The sequence below is a fragment of the Sinocyclocheilus rhinocerous genome, unplaced genomic scaffold (assembly GCF_001515625.1).
Source record: "Sinocyclocheilus rhinocerous isolate Xijiao unplaced genomic scaffold, SAMN03320098_v1.1 scaffold1534, whole genome shotgun sequence".
NCBI lineage: Eukaryota > Metazoa > Chordata > Actinopteri > Cypriniformes > Cyprinidae > Sinocyclocheilus > Sinocyclocheilus rhinocerous.
Genome location: NW_015638992.1, coordinates 865106 through 879545, shown reverse-complemented (window position 1 = coordinate 879545; position 14440 = coordinate 865106). Strand labels below are relative to the sequence as shown.

The following is a 14440-nucleotide window of genomic DNA, read 5'->3' as shown; positions in this document are numbered from 1 at the left end:
ATATATAAATACACACACATACAGTATAGATTTTGAAAATATTTACATGTATGTATTTATATTCATATAATTTATATTATAAATATATTTAATGTATAAACATAACATATTTTTCTTAAATATATACATGCATGTGTGTGTATTTATATATACATAATAAATATATACACACTACACACACATACATTATGTAAACAAAATTTATTTTTATTTTGGATGCGATGAATCGCGATGAATCGTTTAACAGCACTCGGCCGATGTATGCACTGATGTATCAGCCAATAATCATATTGGCCAATAAAAGCAATTTTCTGTACTCTCGGCCATCGTTGGAGTGTTTAAAAACAGCCGATGATCCGGTCCGATTAAAAAGCACAAAAAAGCATGTCAGACAGCAACTTGTGTTAAGAAAATGTTTCTTGTGTTGAATTTAGGTCTGTCTAGGTTAAAGCAATAACAACACATTAACAGTGCCGTTAACACAGGCTCTATTTGACCCAATGAATCACCCGTATTTCAAGCCAGGGTTGCCAGGTCTGCGGTTTCCCTTTGCCAAACATTATTTGTAATGTGCCTGCAGCACCTCCCATCCAATTCTCACAAAGAGCTGTTACTTCTGATAAGAAACAAAGTCTCCGCTTTCAAATTCTGTACATTTTATCACAAAATTCAAACAATAAATGCCATTTTGATGCTCTTTAGAGCAGTGTGACAGATCACTGAAGCAGCTTCAGTTCAAGCGTCAGCGTGGAGCGTGAGTCTCTTCCACTTTAATGCAAGTTATATTGCAAAATAAATGCGAATGAACATCGGAAGGTATGTTGAAAGATAAAGTACAACCTACAGAAATGTGTTATGTCTCATGTAATCACTCATTCAGTGTTTTAACCGAAAGAATGATGTCAAATAAAACAGCTTGTCATCTAACGTTGCATTTACCTCAGGAAAGTTATCCACACAGTTCACTAGTTAGCTCTAAAAAAACACCAGAGGGAGCTTATTTAGTTAATTATAAACATATGTTTGAATAAATCTGTCATGAAGACATTTTTTTATGAAAACTATATGCAGTTGAGTTGTACTACAGGAATTTTTGAGTGAGATTATTACTGTATACCTGAAAATAAACCACTGTTGTTCATTTTAACCTCATTTTATTTTCTATTCCATTTGGATGTTTTATTTTTATTTTAAAAAATATGAATAACACCAGGCATATATACAGTGTGTATATATATATATATATATATATATAGAGAGAGAGAGAGAGAGAGAGAGAGAGAGTTATAAATGTTCTTTTATGGATTTTTCCCCTACTGTAGTCTAGTGTATTCTACAAATTTCAATGCATTTTTTCCCCTTTTTTCTATGTTCCCATTTTATTTTTAAACCAGTCAAGAGGGCATTACATTAAATTGAACTAAAATCCTCAGAAGTGTGAAACTGTTGGCTATTTCTGCAGTTCACGTTTTTCTTCATTTTTTAATGGCATTTATATATGTCTGTTTAACTCTAAAGCATTTACGACTCTTGTTTTATCCGTATTTTGTCATAGATTCAGTCTGTTTAGTATTTTGGTCTTAGATTGTGTCTCTTTTGTTCATAACATGTATACTGAGGAATACATAAGCTGATCTCTTCTCGCTCAGACCTCAAGAATAAATGGCATTTGGTGGTGGACCGGCTCACGGTCCTTTTCCTCAAGTTCCTGGAGTACTTCCATAAGCTGAAGCTCTTCATCTGGTGGCTCCTGGAGATGCACATCATCAAGATCGTGTCCACTTACATCATCCTGCTGTCTGTCAAAGAGGTAGAAGCTCAAACGTGAGGTTATGGTACAGTAATCTGAAGGTGTTTCTGTTTCTCACGCGCGTGTCTTGCAGGTTTCGCTGCTGAACTATGTGTTTTTGATCTCGTGGGCGTTTGCGCTGCCGTATCAGCAGTTTCGAGTGCTCGCTTCCAGCGTTTGCACCATCTGGACATGTGTCATCATCATCTGCAAGTTGTTTTATCAGCTAGAGACCATCGAACCTAATAACTACTCAAGTATTTGTACAATGGTGGGTTTCTTTACTCATCAAATGAGTTTGTCGCTGTTCAGATGGGATTCATTTTCATTTAATGTAAAATGCTTGTAATTTCAAGCCATATCTAGTTTGGCTGTAGCAGAAGAGTAGATTTGCTGGTTCTTGTGTTTAATCATGTGATTGTGGTTTCTGAAGCCATCCAACTACACAGAACAGCAAAAGATGGATATGAATCATTCCCTACTGTACCGGAAGCCCGTGGATCCTGCAAACTGGGTCGGCCTGGAGAAGTTTGTTGATATACTGCCCAACCTGAGGGTGAGGAGATACGTTCAATGTTTTCAATGAGTTAATCAATAACATATGTCATCAAATTAGCCTCTACTGAGTGTGTAACTTCATGTGTTATGCTAAATGTGCAACCTATTATTACCTATTATGCAATATTATAATTTTTATTACAGTCTAGGATTTCATCAATTTAAAGCTGCATTTCATAACTTTAACTTTTGTTAAAAATGATCCAAAATCAATTATTGAGCAAGTACATAACCAATCAGTGTTCAAATCTCTTTACCTTAGTCAACGGTCTTATACAACGGTAAGCTTATAATAATGTTTTCTGTTTTGAGTGGTTTGGGTCGTTCCTCTTTTTTGAGTGGAGATACGTTCGTTCGTGGAGGAACGTATCTCCATTACATCACATCTGTATGCATAAAGAAGGAGGTTCTTACAGTAAATATAAAACAAAACTAAAAGCACATGTATTATTTAATGTTACCATTTGAAGTGGAGAAGCTTCATTTTCTGAAGATGAAGCATTTCATTGATGAACTGATTGACTTTCTTATGTACAGAGCTTGTTTACATTCATCTTCTCGCTCTTCTCTTCCTTTCTCAGAATAACTTGTTGATGTTGGCCATCTTGGCGTTTGAAGTCACCATTTACAGACACCAGGAGTTTTTCCGTCTGAGAAACAAACTCTCTCCTCCTCCCTCTCGGACCATCTTTCACAACATCACCCGGCAACACCTCGACAACGGCATCATCAAGTGTGCCAAATACTTCATCAACTACTTCTTCTACAAGTTTGGTTTAGAGGTGCATTTGATTTACATCTATCTATCTATCTATCGGGGAAGTATCTATCTATCTATCTATCTATCTTTCTTAGTTCTATCTATCTATCTATCTATCTATCTATCTATCTGTCTGTCTGTCTGTCTGTCTATCGTTCTATCTCTCTCGGTTTGTTCTGGTGTGGCGTCAGGTGTGTTTCTTGTTGGCGATCAATGTGATGGGTCAGCGGATGGATTTCTACTCCATGCTGCACGGTTTGGCTCTGGCTGTGGTGATGTACAGACGCCGGAGGAAAGCCATCGCTGAGATCTGGCCCAAATACTGCTGCTTCCTGGCCTGCATGATCACCTTCCAGTACTTCATCTGCATTGGAATCCCACCGGCTGCTTGTAACGGTGTGTTTCTCTGGGCCTTTTCAAACGTCTTACTTATTTAACGGTTTCTTTTAGTATTAGACTGTTTCCATCTACTACACTATATAAGAGCACTGCAGAAATCTGGGATTAAGCACAGATTCCCATTCAGTTTGATATCGATGCAGAATCTCAGGGGTGTAAAAATACTCTTAAGGATTATGACAAGTGATAAAAAAATTTAATTAAAACATAAAATATTGACTTCTAAAGCCACTGTGTGATCTCTATTAATGCAGGGTCAGACTTTTGACCATCAGCATAAGATCTGGTCAATTTCAGTCCAGGTTATTCTGACCCACATGCAAACTGACCGGACACATTTCTATTTTTTTACGTGACGTTTAGGGAGTGGGTACAGTGTTTTTTGTACAGTGTTTGTCGCTGATGGACAACACCAAAGAAATGAATGCATGAATGCCTCAGTCAATACATGATCTTAAGAATTGAATTTAATTTAATTGAATTTTAATATTTTACTTTATGCCTATCTAAAAGTATTAAAGAAAGTATTTTTTCTGCTAGTTTATTAAATTATCACAATATTTTATGTTTTACATTGCTTTATTTTAGTTCTGTTTTATTTTCAAAATACTACAGAAAATTACTTGCACTGCCATAGTCAATAAATGCTGGAACAATAATGTAGCTGTAAAAATAGTTGCCTGCTGAAATTGAAATGTATATACATCTTCATCATGACTAGATAGACACGGTGAGTTTGTCTTTACTATACACGTTAGATGTGATCCAGCTCATAGTAACAATCCTGTCAGATCGTCCATCCTTTGAGTGAGAGTGTAACGTTACAGGTCGGCCGATCTGGTTTCGTGGTTAAAGTTAACCTTTTCGACATGTTTCCGTGTTGTTGTTGCTCAGCAATGGCATGGATGTGATGTTGTCTGGGGGTTTGGCAAAAGGAGAGTGGGACGGTGGGCGGTGCTCGGGGTGGTGACTGAAGGCGGTGACTGTGTAGTTCTAACGTCAACTTTTTACGGAAGTCACAACGGTCTGTGAAAAACCACAGCTACTTTATGCAGGCTGTGTGCATTTTACTGTGGACTGACTGTTTTGAAACTTATATGGTAGTTACATAGCACCTAGACCTCAGTTATCATGAAAAAAGCCAGGAAATTTCAGTTTTGACAATATGGGACCTTTAAATCCGTTTCCTCTCTGCTCTGCTCTCGTGTTTGTCTGATGTAGATGACTTCATGCTGCTGCTGTGTGCGTCGCTGCAGAGGCAGGTGTTTGAAGATGAAAACAAAGCTGCCGTTCGTCTGATGGCGGGAGATAACGTGGAGATCTGCAGAGATCTGGACGCAGCGTCCTTCAGCGTTCACAACCCCGTACCGGACTTCATTCACTGCAGGTACACACAACACATGTCCTTAACTTACAGCTTCATGCTTAAACACTAATATCTATCAGAGAATTAATTTAGAGTTAATTTAATAACAGCAACAACAACAACAACTATTATTATTATTATTATTTAATTTTATAAAACGGATAGTTCCGGTCCTTGATTCTGATTGGTTGAGCCGCGTTCGAAGCTGTTGTAAATTACTCTACAAACATACACCTTTGTTTACTTCTGTGTGTTGCTCGGCAACCACTTTGTTGGAACCACAACTGTTTCTGAGGAACTATCTGTTTTATAATACTGTTTTTATTTATATCATTACACTTTTTTTTTTTGCTCTGTTTTATTCTGTGAAACCTTACTACTTATAAGGAATAACCGTTTTATAAAAGCAATTATTTTAAAAGTATAAAATTTTATAATAAAAATTGGATTAATAATAAAGAAATTAATAATAAAAAACTTTGCTTCGTGTCGTGCCTAACAACGCCCCTTAGCTGTTATAAATTCACTGTAAACCACGGCTTCACGGGGCTTATTGCTTTATTTTAGTTTAGGTAGGCCAGGTGTTTCTTTTTTACCAAATAATCAAATGCAACTTGACAACGCATAATTTCTCTTTCAGACAGAAAAAAGAATAAGAAAGGATAAATAAATAAAAAAGTACATATGTACAGTAAGTACAGTATGTAAATGAGTAAATTACTATTTTTTTCAGATGTTATTTTAGTGAAATAATCAAATGTTCTCCTTTAGACAGAATGAAAATAAAAGGATAAATAAATCAAGTAAATAATTAAATCAATAAATAAATAAATTTCAGATCATTTAAATAGATTGATCAAATGCATCTTGGCAAATTAAAATTTTCTCTTTCAGATTAATATTCAAATAATGATCAATTTAACAAGGATAAATAAATAAATAAATAAAGTTTGTAAATACTTCTGATACTGTTTTATTTTAAATAATCAATTGGAACATGGAAAATTACAATTTTCTCTTTCAGACAGAAAGAAAAAGAAATAAAGTCTAAATAAATCAAATAAACAAGTATGTGTGTGTGTGTGTATATATATATATATATTAGTGCTGTCAATCAATAAAAAAATAACTAATTAATCACACATTTTTTAATTAATAATCCCACCTAACATTAAAGTTTTTAAATATACTTTTATATTGCAATAATTTCACATGCAATCTTCAAATTAATGTACAAACAACAAAAAGACGGTATATTTTTAATGTTTGTTTAATGGCATCTTTTTTCATGACTGAAGGCCAGTATCACTGATACCAATACTACTGATGTCTCTATAAAAAATGAGAGCTATCAATTTTAACATTTATTAATATTTATTTATTAGACTTTGATTTTTTTTCCCCAGATATTTTTTCAGACATTTGTTATGAAATATTGTCCCTGCATGTTGCTGTCAGTCTGAATGTCTGTATTTTCTGACTGACTGAGGTTGAGGAGCAGTTTATTCAGGTCTTTGCATGTCAGTCACTCTACTGTACGTGATCCTCTTTCACCCTCACTTTCCAAGAATTTCCATGGATCATATTGCAGAAAGAACGGAAAAATCCATAAGGCACCATCACATGCTCTCTTTCTCTCTCTGTCTGAGCTCTAACCCAATAAGTAGCTTTTAAGTATGGACTGATCTTTTTTCTACAAGGTGATTGATTTTAGGGGAGGAAGCTGCTGCTTGTTGTGGTCCATCAATGCAATACATCTCAGCTTTTCATCAGAGCTCTTAGCACAGGCCTGTGGCTAAACACAGCGTCCAGCGTCTGCAAACAGGCCGTGAAGCCAGGAGGATGTACTTTAACCTTTGGAGCGGCGGGTCTAAAGTGCATTTCAAAGCATGTGTGAGCTTTTAGCGTGCAAGAAAATGAGCAGCGCGTCCATATGCATGTGAAGGAAACGCACCGGGTATCGATCCGCTCATAATTATGCCTGTCAGGATGTCTGATACTATATAGGAAATTAAGCATAACATTTAAATAAATTATGGCTGCCTCCCCGTTTGCATACTTCCACTGTGCACTTAACATCAAGTGTGTCAAGTTAACTTATCACATTGTTTTATTCATTATGTTTTAAATTATTTTATTTCTGTTTCATTTTCAACCGTAATGTAGATAAATAGTTGGACAGCCACTGTAACACCTTAACTTATGAGTCTATTTATATTTATATTTGAGTCAAAGACGAAAAAGGGTTTAAGCATAAAAACAATAAGTGTAATACTGCTTTAAATTGTAGTTGTTTTTCCCCCCAAAAAATTACAAAGTTTTTAATTTAATTGCAGTTTTGTTTTTGTTTTTCTGAGCAAAAAATAAATATCATACATTTTTCCCTGATTTACAGAAGAGACCCACTAAAATGTCATTCAGTGTAACATTCTTTTGTCAGGCATATTTACAACAAAAATAAATTTATGACATATTAAAAGACTAATTACTTTCACCCCAAATACTAATTAGTTGGCATTTTAAATTTTTTAAATTTACCACTATCCTAGGTTTTGCCCATTTGTCAGTAAGAATTTTTACTAATTTAAAACACAATACAATTTAATATGCTCCCTTATTCTTTTTATATATTTTAATATGTACAAGACAGAATAAGCATGTTGTTTGAATTTTTTCATAAATATTGTGTTACACTGAATGACAATGTAACATTATTTCAACCAAATCTTAACATTTTATTCTCCAAAAACTTATTTGAAAAAAAGTAGACACTTTACTTACATTTAATGTGCTTTCTATGGACATATAATCACTTTTGTAAATTTCTTTTGATGCGGACATCTTAACGTCTTTGACCCATTTATATTTATATTTATATAAAATTATTAATATAAAAAAAAATTATATAAGCCTTTATTTTATTGTGTTTCATTTTATTTTATTTTATATGCTCTACATTTGTCATATAATCATCATATAAAATAATGTTTTAATAACAGTGAATGAACAGTGTAATTTTTTACTGTTAAAATACTTTTTAATTAATCCAAATTGTTTATTATGTTTTACTTTTTTTTTTGTTCTATTTTATTTTCAACCATAATGCAGAGAATTACTTGGGCTGCTACAGTCAGCACATCATCTTAGAATTATTCATTACATTTAAATTTCATTTTATTTTATTTGCTCTACATTTGTCATGTAATTATGCTATGAAATAATGTTTTAGTACCAGTAAATGAAGGAAGTACATTTTTTACTGTTAAAATAGTTTTTTCTCTGCTAGTTTAATAATGCACCATAACATTTTATTATGTTTTACATTATTTTTATTTTTATATTTTGGCTGTCCCAGTTAAATAGTAACAGATTAATGCAGCGCTGTTAACGCGGGTTCCCTTTCAGTCGGTCACTCTCGACGTCACGTCGGATGACCGACGAAATTGGGATCTCGCTTAGAGAGACCAATCTACTTCGAGTGTAAACTAAACGAGCCAATGCACATTGGCATGCAATTATTGCATCCAGCTGCCGCTGATCACAGCGTGAGTATAAGTAGGCAGCAGATGCAGCGCATATTCAGCTTTTCGCTTCGGAGCCGAGCGATCACATCGTTCTGCTCCTGACTACTCTACTGAGAGAAGAAGACTGAACGAGTTCAGCGCGCTCTTGGAGAGCTCTTCGTGTTGGCGGTACGGCGCTTCAGCGGTGGTGGTTTCCCGTGTCGAGTGGGTTGCACACATCAGGCTGCACTACACCCTGTTTGTGTTGCAGATGATCATCTCCCCTGTGCGCCTCAGCACGCTAAAAGAGCTTTTTCCCCTTAAAGAGCAATTTCGGGTGCGTCTTTTTAAATGTGACGTCTCCGTTCCCTCCTTCAGGGAACGAGGGTTACCATACGTAACCGAGACGTTCTGTTTGACCCTATAAATCACCCATAGTTCAAGCCAGGGTTGCCAGACCTGCGGTTTTCCTTCACTAAATATTATTTCTAATGCGCCTCCCATCCAATAATAGCAAAGAGCTGTGTGCGTTGTTACTTCTAATAAGAAACAAAGTCTCCGCTTTCAAATCCTGTACATTTTATTACAAAATTCAAACAATAAATGCCATTTTGGCACTCTTTACAGTGATGTGACCGATCGCTGTTGCGCTTCAGTTCAAGCGGCAGCACGGCACACGAGATCCAAGTAACACTGCAAAATAAACATGAATGAACATCAGAAGGTGTGTTGAAAGATAAAGTACAACTTACTGAAATGTATCACATCTCATGTAATCGATCAATCAGCGTTTCAACCCAAAGAAAGACGTCAATAAAACAGCTTGGGAACAGCATGTTACTTAAAGTTGCTTTTACCTAAAGACTTTGTTTTACCTCAGAAAAGTTATCCAGTGTTCACAGTTACTCTACCAGGATCAGGAAACAGTCCTCCATAAAATGTGCTGCACACATCTGAATATTTGGGTTGAACTGTTCTGGAACAGTGTTGTAAATACAACTTAACCACTGATTTCTAGTCGTGTCTTCTTTTGGAAGGCCAAACAAAGTAGTTTCGCTTTCACAACGAAACAGCGTCACACACGGCGGGCTAGAGTGAGGAACACTCAGCGACCAGCACGGATCAGCTCTAGGCATGACGAAGTATTTTCGCTTTCGCAACGAAACACACAGCATCTTCATGACATGGCCCCTTTAACTATAAAAAAAACACTGTTAATTATATATGTACGTTTGAATAAATCTGTCATGATGACCCATTTTTATGAAAACTACATTGTGCAATTGAGTTGTATACAAGAGTTTTTATTTGAGTGTGATTATTATCTTAAAATAAACAGCATTTAATATAATAGCTTTGTTGTTAATTTTAACCTCTAATATTATGTACAAAATGAGAGGGCTCCCTATAGTTAACAGGGTGAGATTTTTTTCTTAAGAAAACTAAACTATCGGTATCGGCAGATATCATTCGGAATAATCGGCTATCGGTATCGGCTGAGAAGTTTATTATTGGCGCATCGCTAGTTTGGATGGATCATTTAAACAAACGTCAGTTAAACGTTGCTCTCATGTTAATGTTATTTCCTTCTCTCAGGTCGTACCTGGACATGCTGAAGGTGATCATGTTTAGCTACCTGTTCTGGTTCGTGCTGACCATTATCTTCATCACGGGCACGACTCGGATCAGTGTCTTCTGCATGGGTTACCTGGTGGCGTGTTTTTACTTCCTGCTCTTCGGTGGCGATCTCTTGCTCAAGCCAATCAAGAAGATCCTCCGTTACTGGGATGTCCTCATAGCTTACAATGTCTTCGTCATCACAATGAAGAACGTGTTTGCTGTGAGTGTCTTATCCCTTAAAGAAATGCATTTACAGTTTTCAGCCAGTTCTGCCAAAATCATTACATTAATGTATGAAATTTATTTATTTATTTATTTGCAGAGAAATAAAAAAAAACATCTCAACATATTTTATTATTTTTTTTATTAATTTTTAAATTATAATATTAATTTTAATTTTAATTATATTATAGGATTTATTGTGAAACTATTAAAACTATTAAGATTAATTATGATTCATTATTTTAGTCTGTTGAGGAGGCTAGTAAATGCATAAACAGAAAAAAATGAATAAAGCAATAAATTAAAAGATGAGTAACATGCATTAAGAATTGTATTTTTTTCCCTATATTATTCTTTTCTTTTTTTTCCACAGATTTTGGCATGTGGTTATATCAAGCATTTGGTGAAGAATAGCTGCTGGTTGGTTCAGCTGCTCAGTCTTGCCTGCACCATAAAAGAATACAAAGCTCTAGAAGGTAAAGAAAGGTTGCTTTTGGCCAACATTCTGGTTTCTAATCTTTGTTGTTATATAAATTAAACATATTGTGAGCTGTCTACAAAAGCATCATAGTTTCAGAAGGCAGCCTATTTGTGTGCTTTCAAAGACGCCATAGCATCTGTCGTTCACAAAAAAGGCAATGCATTGTGATGAACCAAGGTGGTGTCAACAAACTGTTCATTACAAATATATTTCAATATAAGTAAAATAATTATAAAATGTTAACTTAATTGCATATGTATTATTTTAGCCAATATTTGTGTGCACAGTATATTTTTATGCTTGTTTGCTTAGCAACATGCAACGTTAACTTATAACTTTTGGTTGAGAAGCAACATTGCATTATTCAAATGATCTCTAATGGCTTTATATGTGTTCCGTGTGTCTTCAGGCGTGTCTTTAGGGAATTGTGAGGTGCCAAGGGACGAGGCTGGGATTATCTGGGACAGTATCTGCTTTACGTTCCTCCTGCTGCAGAGACGTGTCTTCATGAGCTACTACTTCCTGCATGTGGTCGCAGACATCCGCGCCGGACAGATTCTCGCATCTCGGTACAACGTGTTTACATACGTTTACACACAAGTGTGTTAGATTTGTTTTGAATGTACGTTTTTGTTTGAGGGATAATTTCATATTTGCAGTTTGGAGAACATTTCTATGGAAACATATTTCTGCCCACAACTTTTTATCTTGCAATTACGACTTTTTTTTTCTCTCAGTTCTCAGTTTATATCTCACAATTCAGACTTTTCCTCATAATTCTGAGAAGAAGAAAAAATATGTGACCCTGGACCACAAAACAGTCTTAAGTGTCAATTTTTCGAAATTGAGATTTATAAATCATCTGAAAGCGGAATAAATAAGCTTTCCATTGAAATATAGGACGATATTTGGTCGAGATACAACTATTTGACGATCTGGAATCTGAGGGTGCAAAAAAATCTAAATATTGAGAAAATCGCCTTTAAAGTTGTCCAAATGAAGTTCTTAACAATGCATATTACTAATCAAAAATTAAGTTTTGATATATTTACAGTAGGAAATTTACAAAATATCTTCATGGAACATGATCTTTACTTAATATCCTAATGATTTTTAGCATAAAAGAAAAATCGATAATTTTGACCCATACAATGTATTTTTGGCTATTGCTACAAATATACCCCAGCGACTTAAGACTGCTTTTTCAGGGTCACACATCAGAATTGGGAGATGAATTGCAATTGTGAGGAAAAAGGTCAGAGTTGTGAAATGTTCTCCCAGAATTGTGAGAAAAAAGTCATAATTGTGCAACGTAAATACAGAATTACAAGATATAAACTCGCAATTGTCAGAAAACATATCAGCATTCTGAGATATAAACTCAAAGTTCTGAGAAGAGAAGTCTGAATTGTGATGTATAAAAAGAATTCTCTGAAAACGTAAGAAATGTGAGATGTAAAGTCTGAATTCTGAGGGGAAAAAATAAGAATTGTGAGATGTAAACTCAGAATTCTGAAGTAAAAGTTCAGAATTTGGTGGTTAAAAAAATGCAACTTGCAAAAAATAAAAAAATAAAAAATAAAAAATACAGACTTCCATACATTTTTAAGTATGGACTAAGAACATAAATGTGTCATTTATAGTATGTAGTGGAGTATGTGTAAATGTCAGTACAGTTTAGTTAAGTATTGTCCGTCTGTCTGTCTGTCTGTCTGTCTGTCAGAGGAGCAGAGTTGTTTCAGGCCAGCATTGTGAAGGCCGTGAGAGCTCGTCTGGAGGAGGAGAAGAGATCCATGGAGCAACTGAAGAGACAGTGAGAAACATCCTTTCATTTGTGTTTGACTTCATGAGTTGCATGTAATAGTCCATAGTAGAGCTCAACAGTTACCCAAGTCATAATTTCTAATCGAAAACCACCACTCAAGCAACCTTAGCTCATGTTATGTAGTTATGTAGAAACTTCGCTTTCACTAGCCTGCTAGCATTAAAAAGCTTGGGGTCAGTAAGATTTTCTTTTTTTTTTATGTAATGATGCTGAAAATTCAATGCATTTTACAATATGTGACCCTGGACCACAAAACCAATCTTAAGTCGCTGGGGTATATTTGTAGCAATAGCCAAAAATACATTGTATGGGTCAAAATTATTGATTTTTCTTTTATGCCAAAAATCTTTAGTACAGTAAAGATCATGTTCCATGAAGATATTTTGTAAATTCCTACTGTAAATATATCAAAACTTAATTTTTGATAAGGACTATGCATTGCTAAGAACTTCATTTGGACAACTCTAAAGGCGATTTTCTCCATATTTAGATTTTTTTGCACCCTCAGATTCCAGATTTTCAAATAGTTGTATCTCAGCCAAATATTGTCCTATCCTAACAAACCATACATCAATCAAAATCTTATTTATTCAGCTTTCAGATGATGTATAAATCTCAATTTTGAAAAATGTACCCTTATGACTGGTTTTGTGCTCCAGGGTCACATATGTTAATATTTATTTTCAATTGCAATAGTATTTCATAATATTACTGTTTTTACTGTATGTATGATTAAGTAAATGAAGCCTTGGTGAGCAGAAGAGACTTTTTACATAAAAAAATGTTAACGACCCCAAACTTTTAAAAAGCATATATTACTACAATGTACATGTTATTAGAGTTTATTATTATTATGAAATGTGCTGTGAATGATTTCTCTCATTACTATGAATGCATTCATTTAGGATGGATCATATTAAGACGCGGCAGCAGAAGTTCAAGAGAGGAAAGGAGAAGATGCTCAGCATGGCTCAGGAGTCTGGAGACGAGCAGAAACCCATCCAGCCTGACAACAACGACGACGGTGATGATGATGGTACGATGTAGATCACGACAGTATGATAAAATAGTGTGCTTTCATCACAAACATTGTGAAGCATCACAAACAGAACTGTAAAAAGCCAAGTTTAGCACTCTCATGTGTGTATTTAGCTGCATATTCTTCACATTCTCTGTAAAGCAACCAGGAGGTTTCCAATTTCGCCAGTGTCACTTCTGACATGCTTTCATTAACGTTCTAACATTTCATTTGCAGAGAAAAAGAAAAACAAGGTGCACAAAAAGCAGTGGTGGAGGCCTTGGGTTGACCATGCGTCCAGTAGGTTCCTCATACCTTCCTCTGATCTCACTGATCCTTGTGTCCTTGACCAGAAGTCAGAGGATTCCCATACTGCACTTGTGCTCCGTCAGACCTCCGACACGACAAACACACCCTCCAGACCTTAGACTTTTCTACATCTATTTAAGGCCGTCTGCCTTATGATTGTACATGCAGTGTTAACTACCAGTGGTAGACACTTTAAAGCAGTCATTTCATCAGGAATCACACTTTCCTTGATCTTTTGAAGTGTAAAACTAAATGATGACTTTAAATAAAAGTATCCTAACACTTACAGATGTAAAAAATGACATTGATTTGGTGCCTTAAATAGATCTATACAGCAGCCGGAGGAAAAGTTGAATGTCTGGATGGTTCTGGTTTGTTGTCATGTGACCGTATGAGCAGGTGAACGGAGCCGTACAGTAGAGAATCACTCTGCTTTATTCAAATCCACTAGACACTCTGTTGTGGAAAAGAGAGAGATTTCCCTCATGACCATATAATAATGAATCAGCTTGAGCTGCCTTGGTATTATGAGAGTATTTCATCCATAAATGAAAATGCTTTAAAACGTTATTTAGCAGAATGTTCATGGC

General features: G+C 35.2%; 1 protein-coding gene across 1 annotated transcript in view; it reads left to right on the top strand.

The window, feature by feature from the left end:
- piezo2b (piezo-type mechanosensitive ion channel component 2b) overlaps positions 1–14440 on the top strand; it is a 110185-nt gene that overhangs the window by 67568 nt on the left and 28177 nt on the right. The window contains 12 exon segments of the mRNA XM_016566511.1: positions 1650–1810; positions 1884–2060; positions 2223–2345; positions 2929–3129; positions 3299–3503; positions 4728–4893; positions 9972–10215; positions 10591–10693; positions 11108–11267; positions 12422–12511; positions 13429–13559; positions 13779–13841. Coding sequence (XP_016421997.1) covers positions 1650–1810; positions 1884–2060; positions 2223–2345; positions 2929–3129; positions 3299–3503; positions 4728–4893; positions 9972–10215; positions 10591–10693; positions 11108–11267; positions 12422–12511; positions 13429–13559; positions 13779–13841 — 1824 coding nt within the window.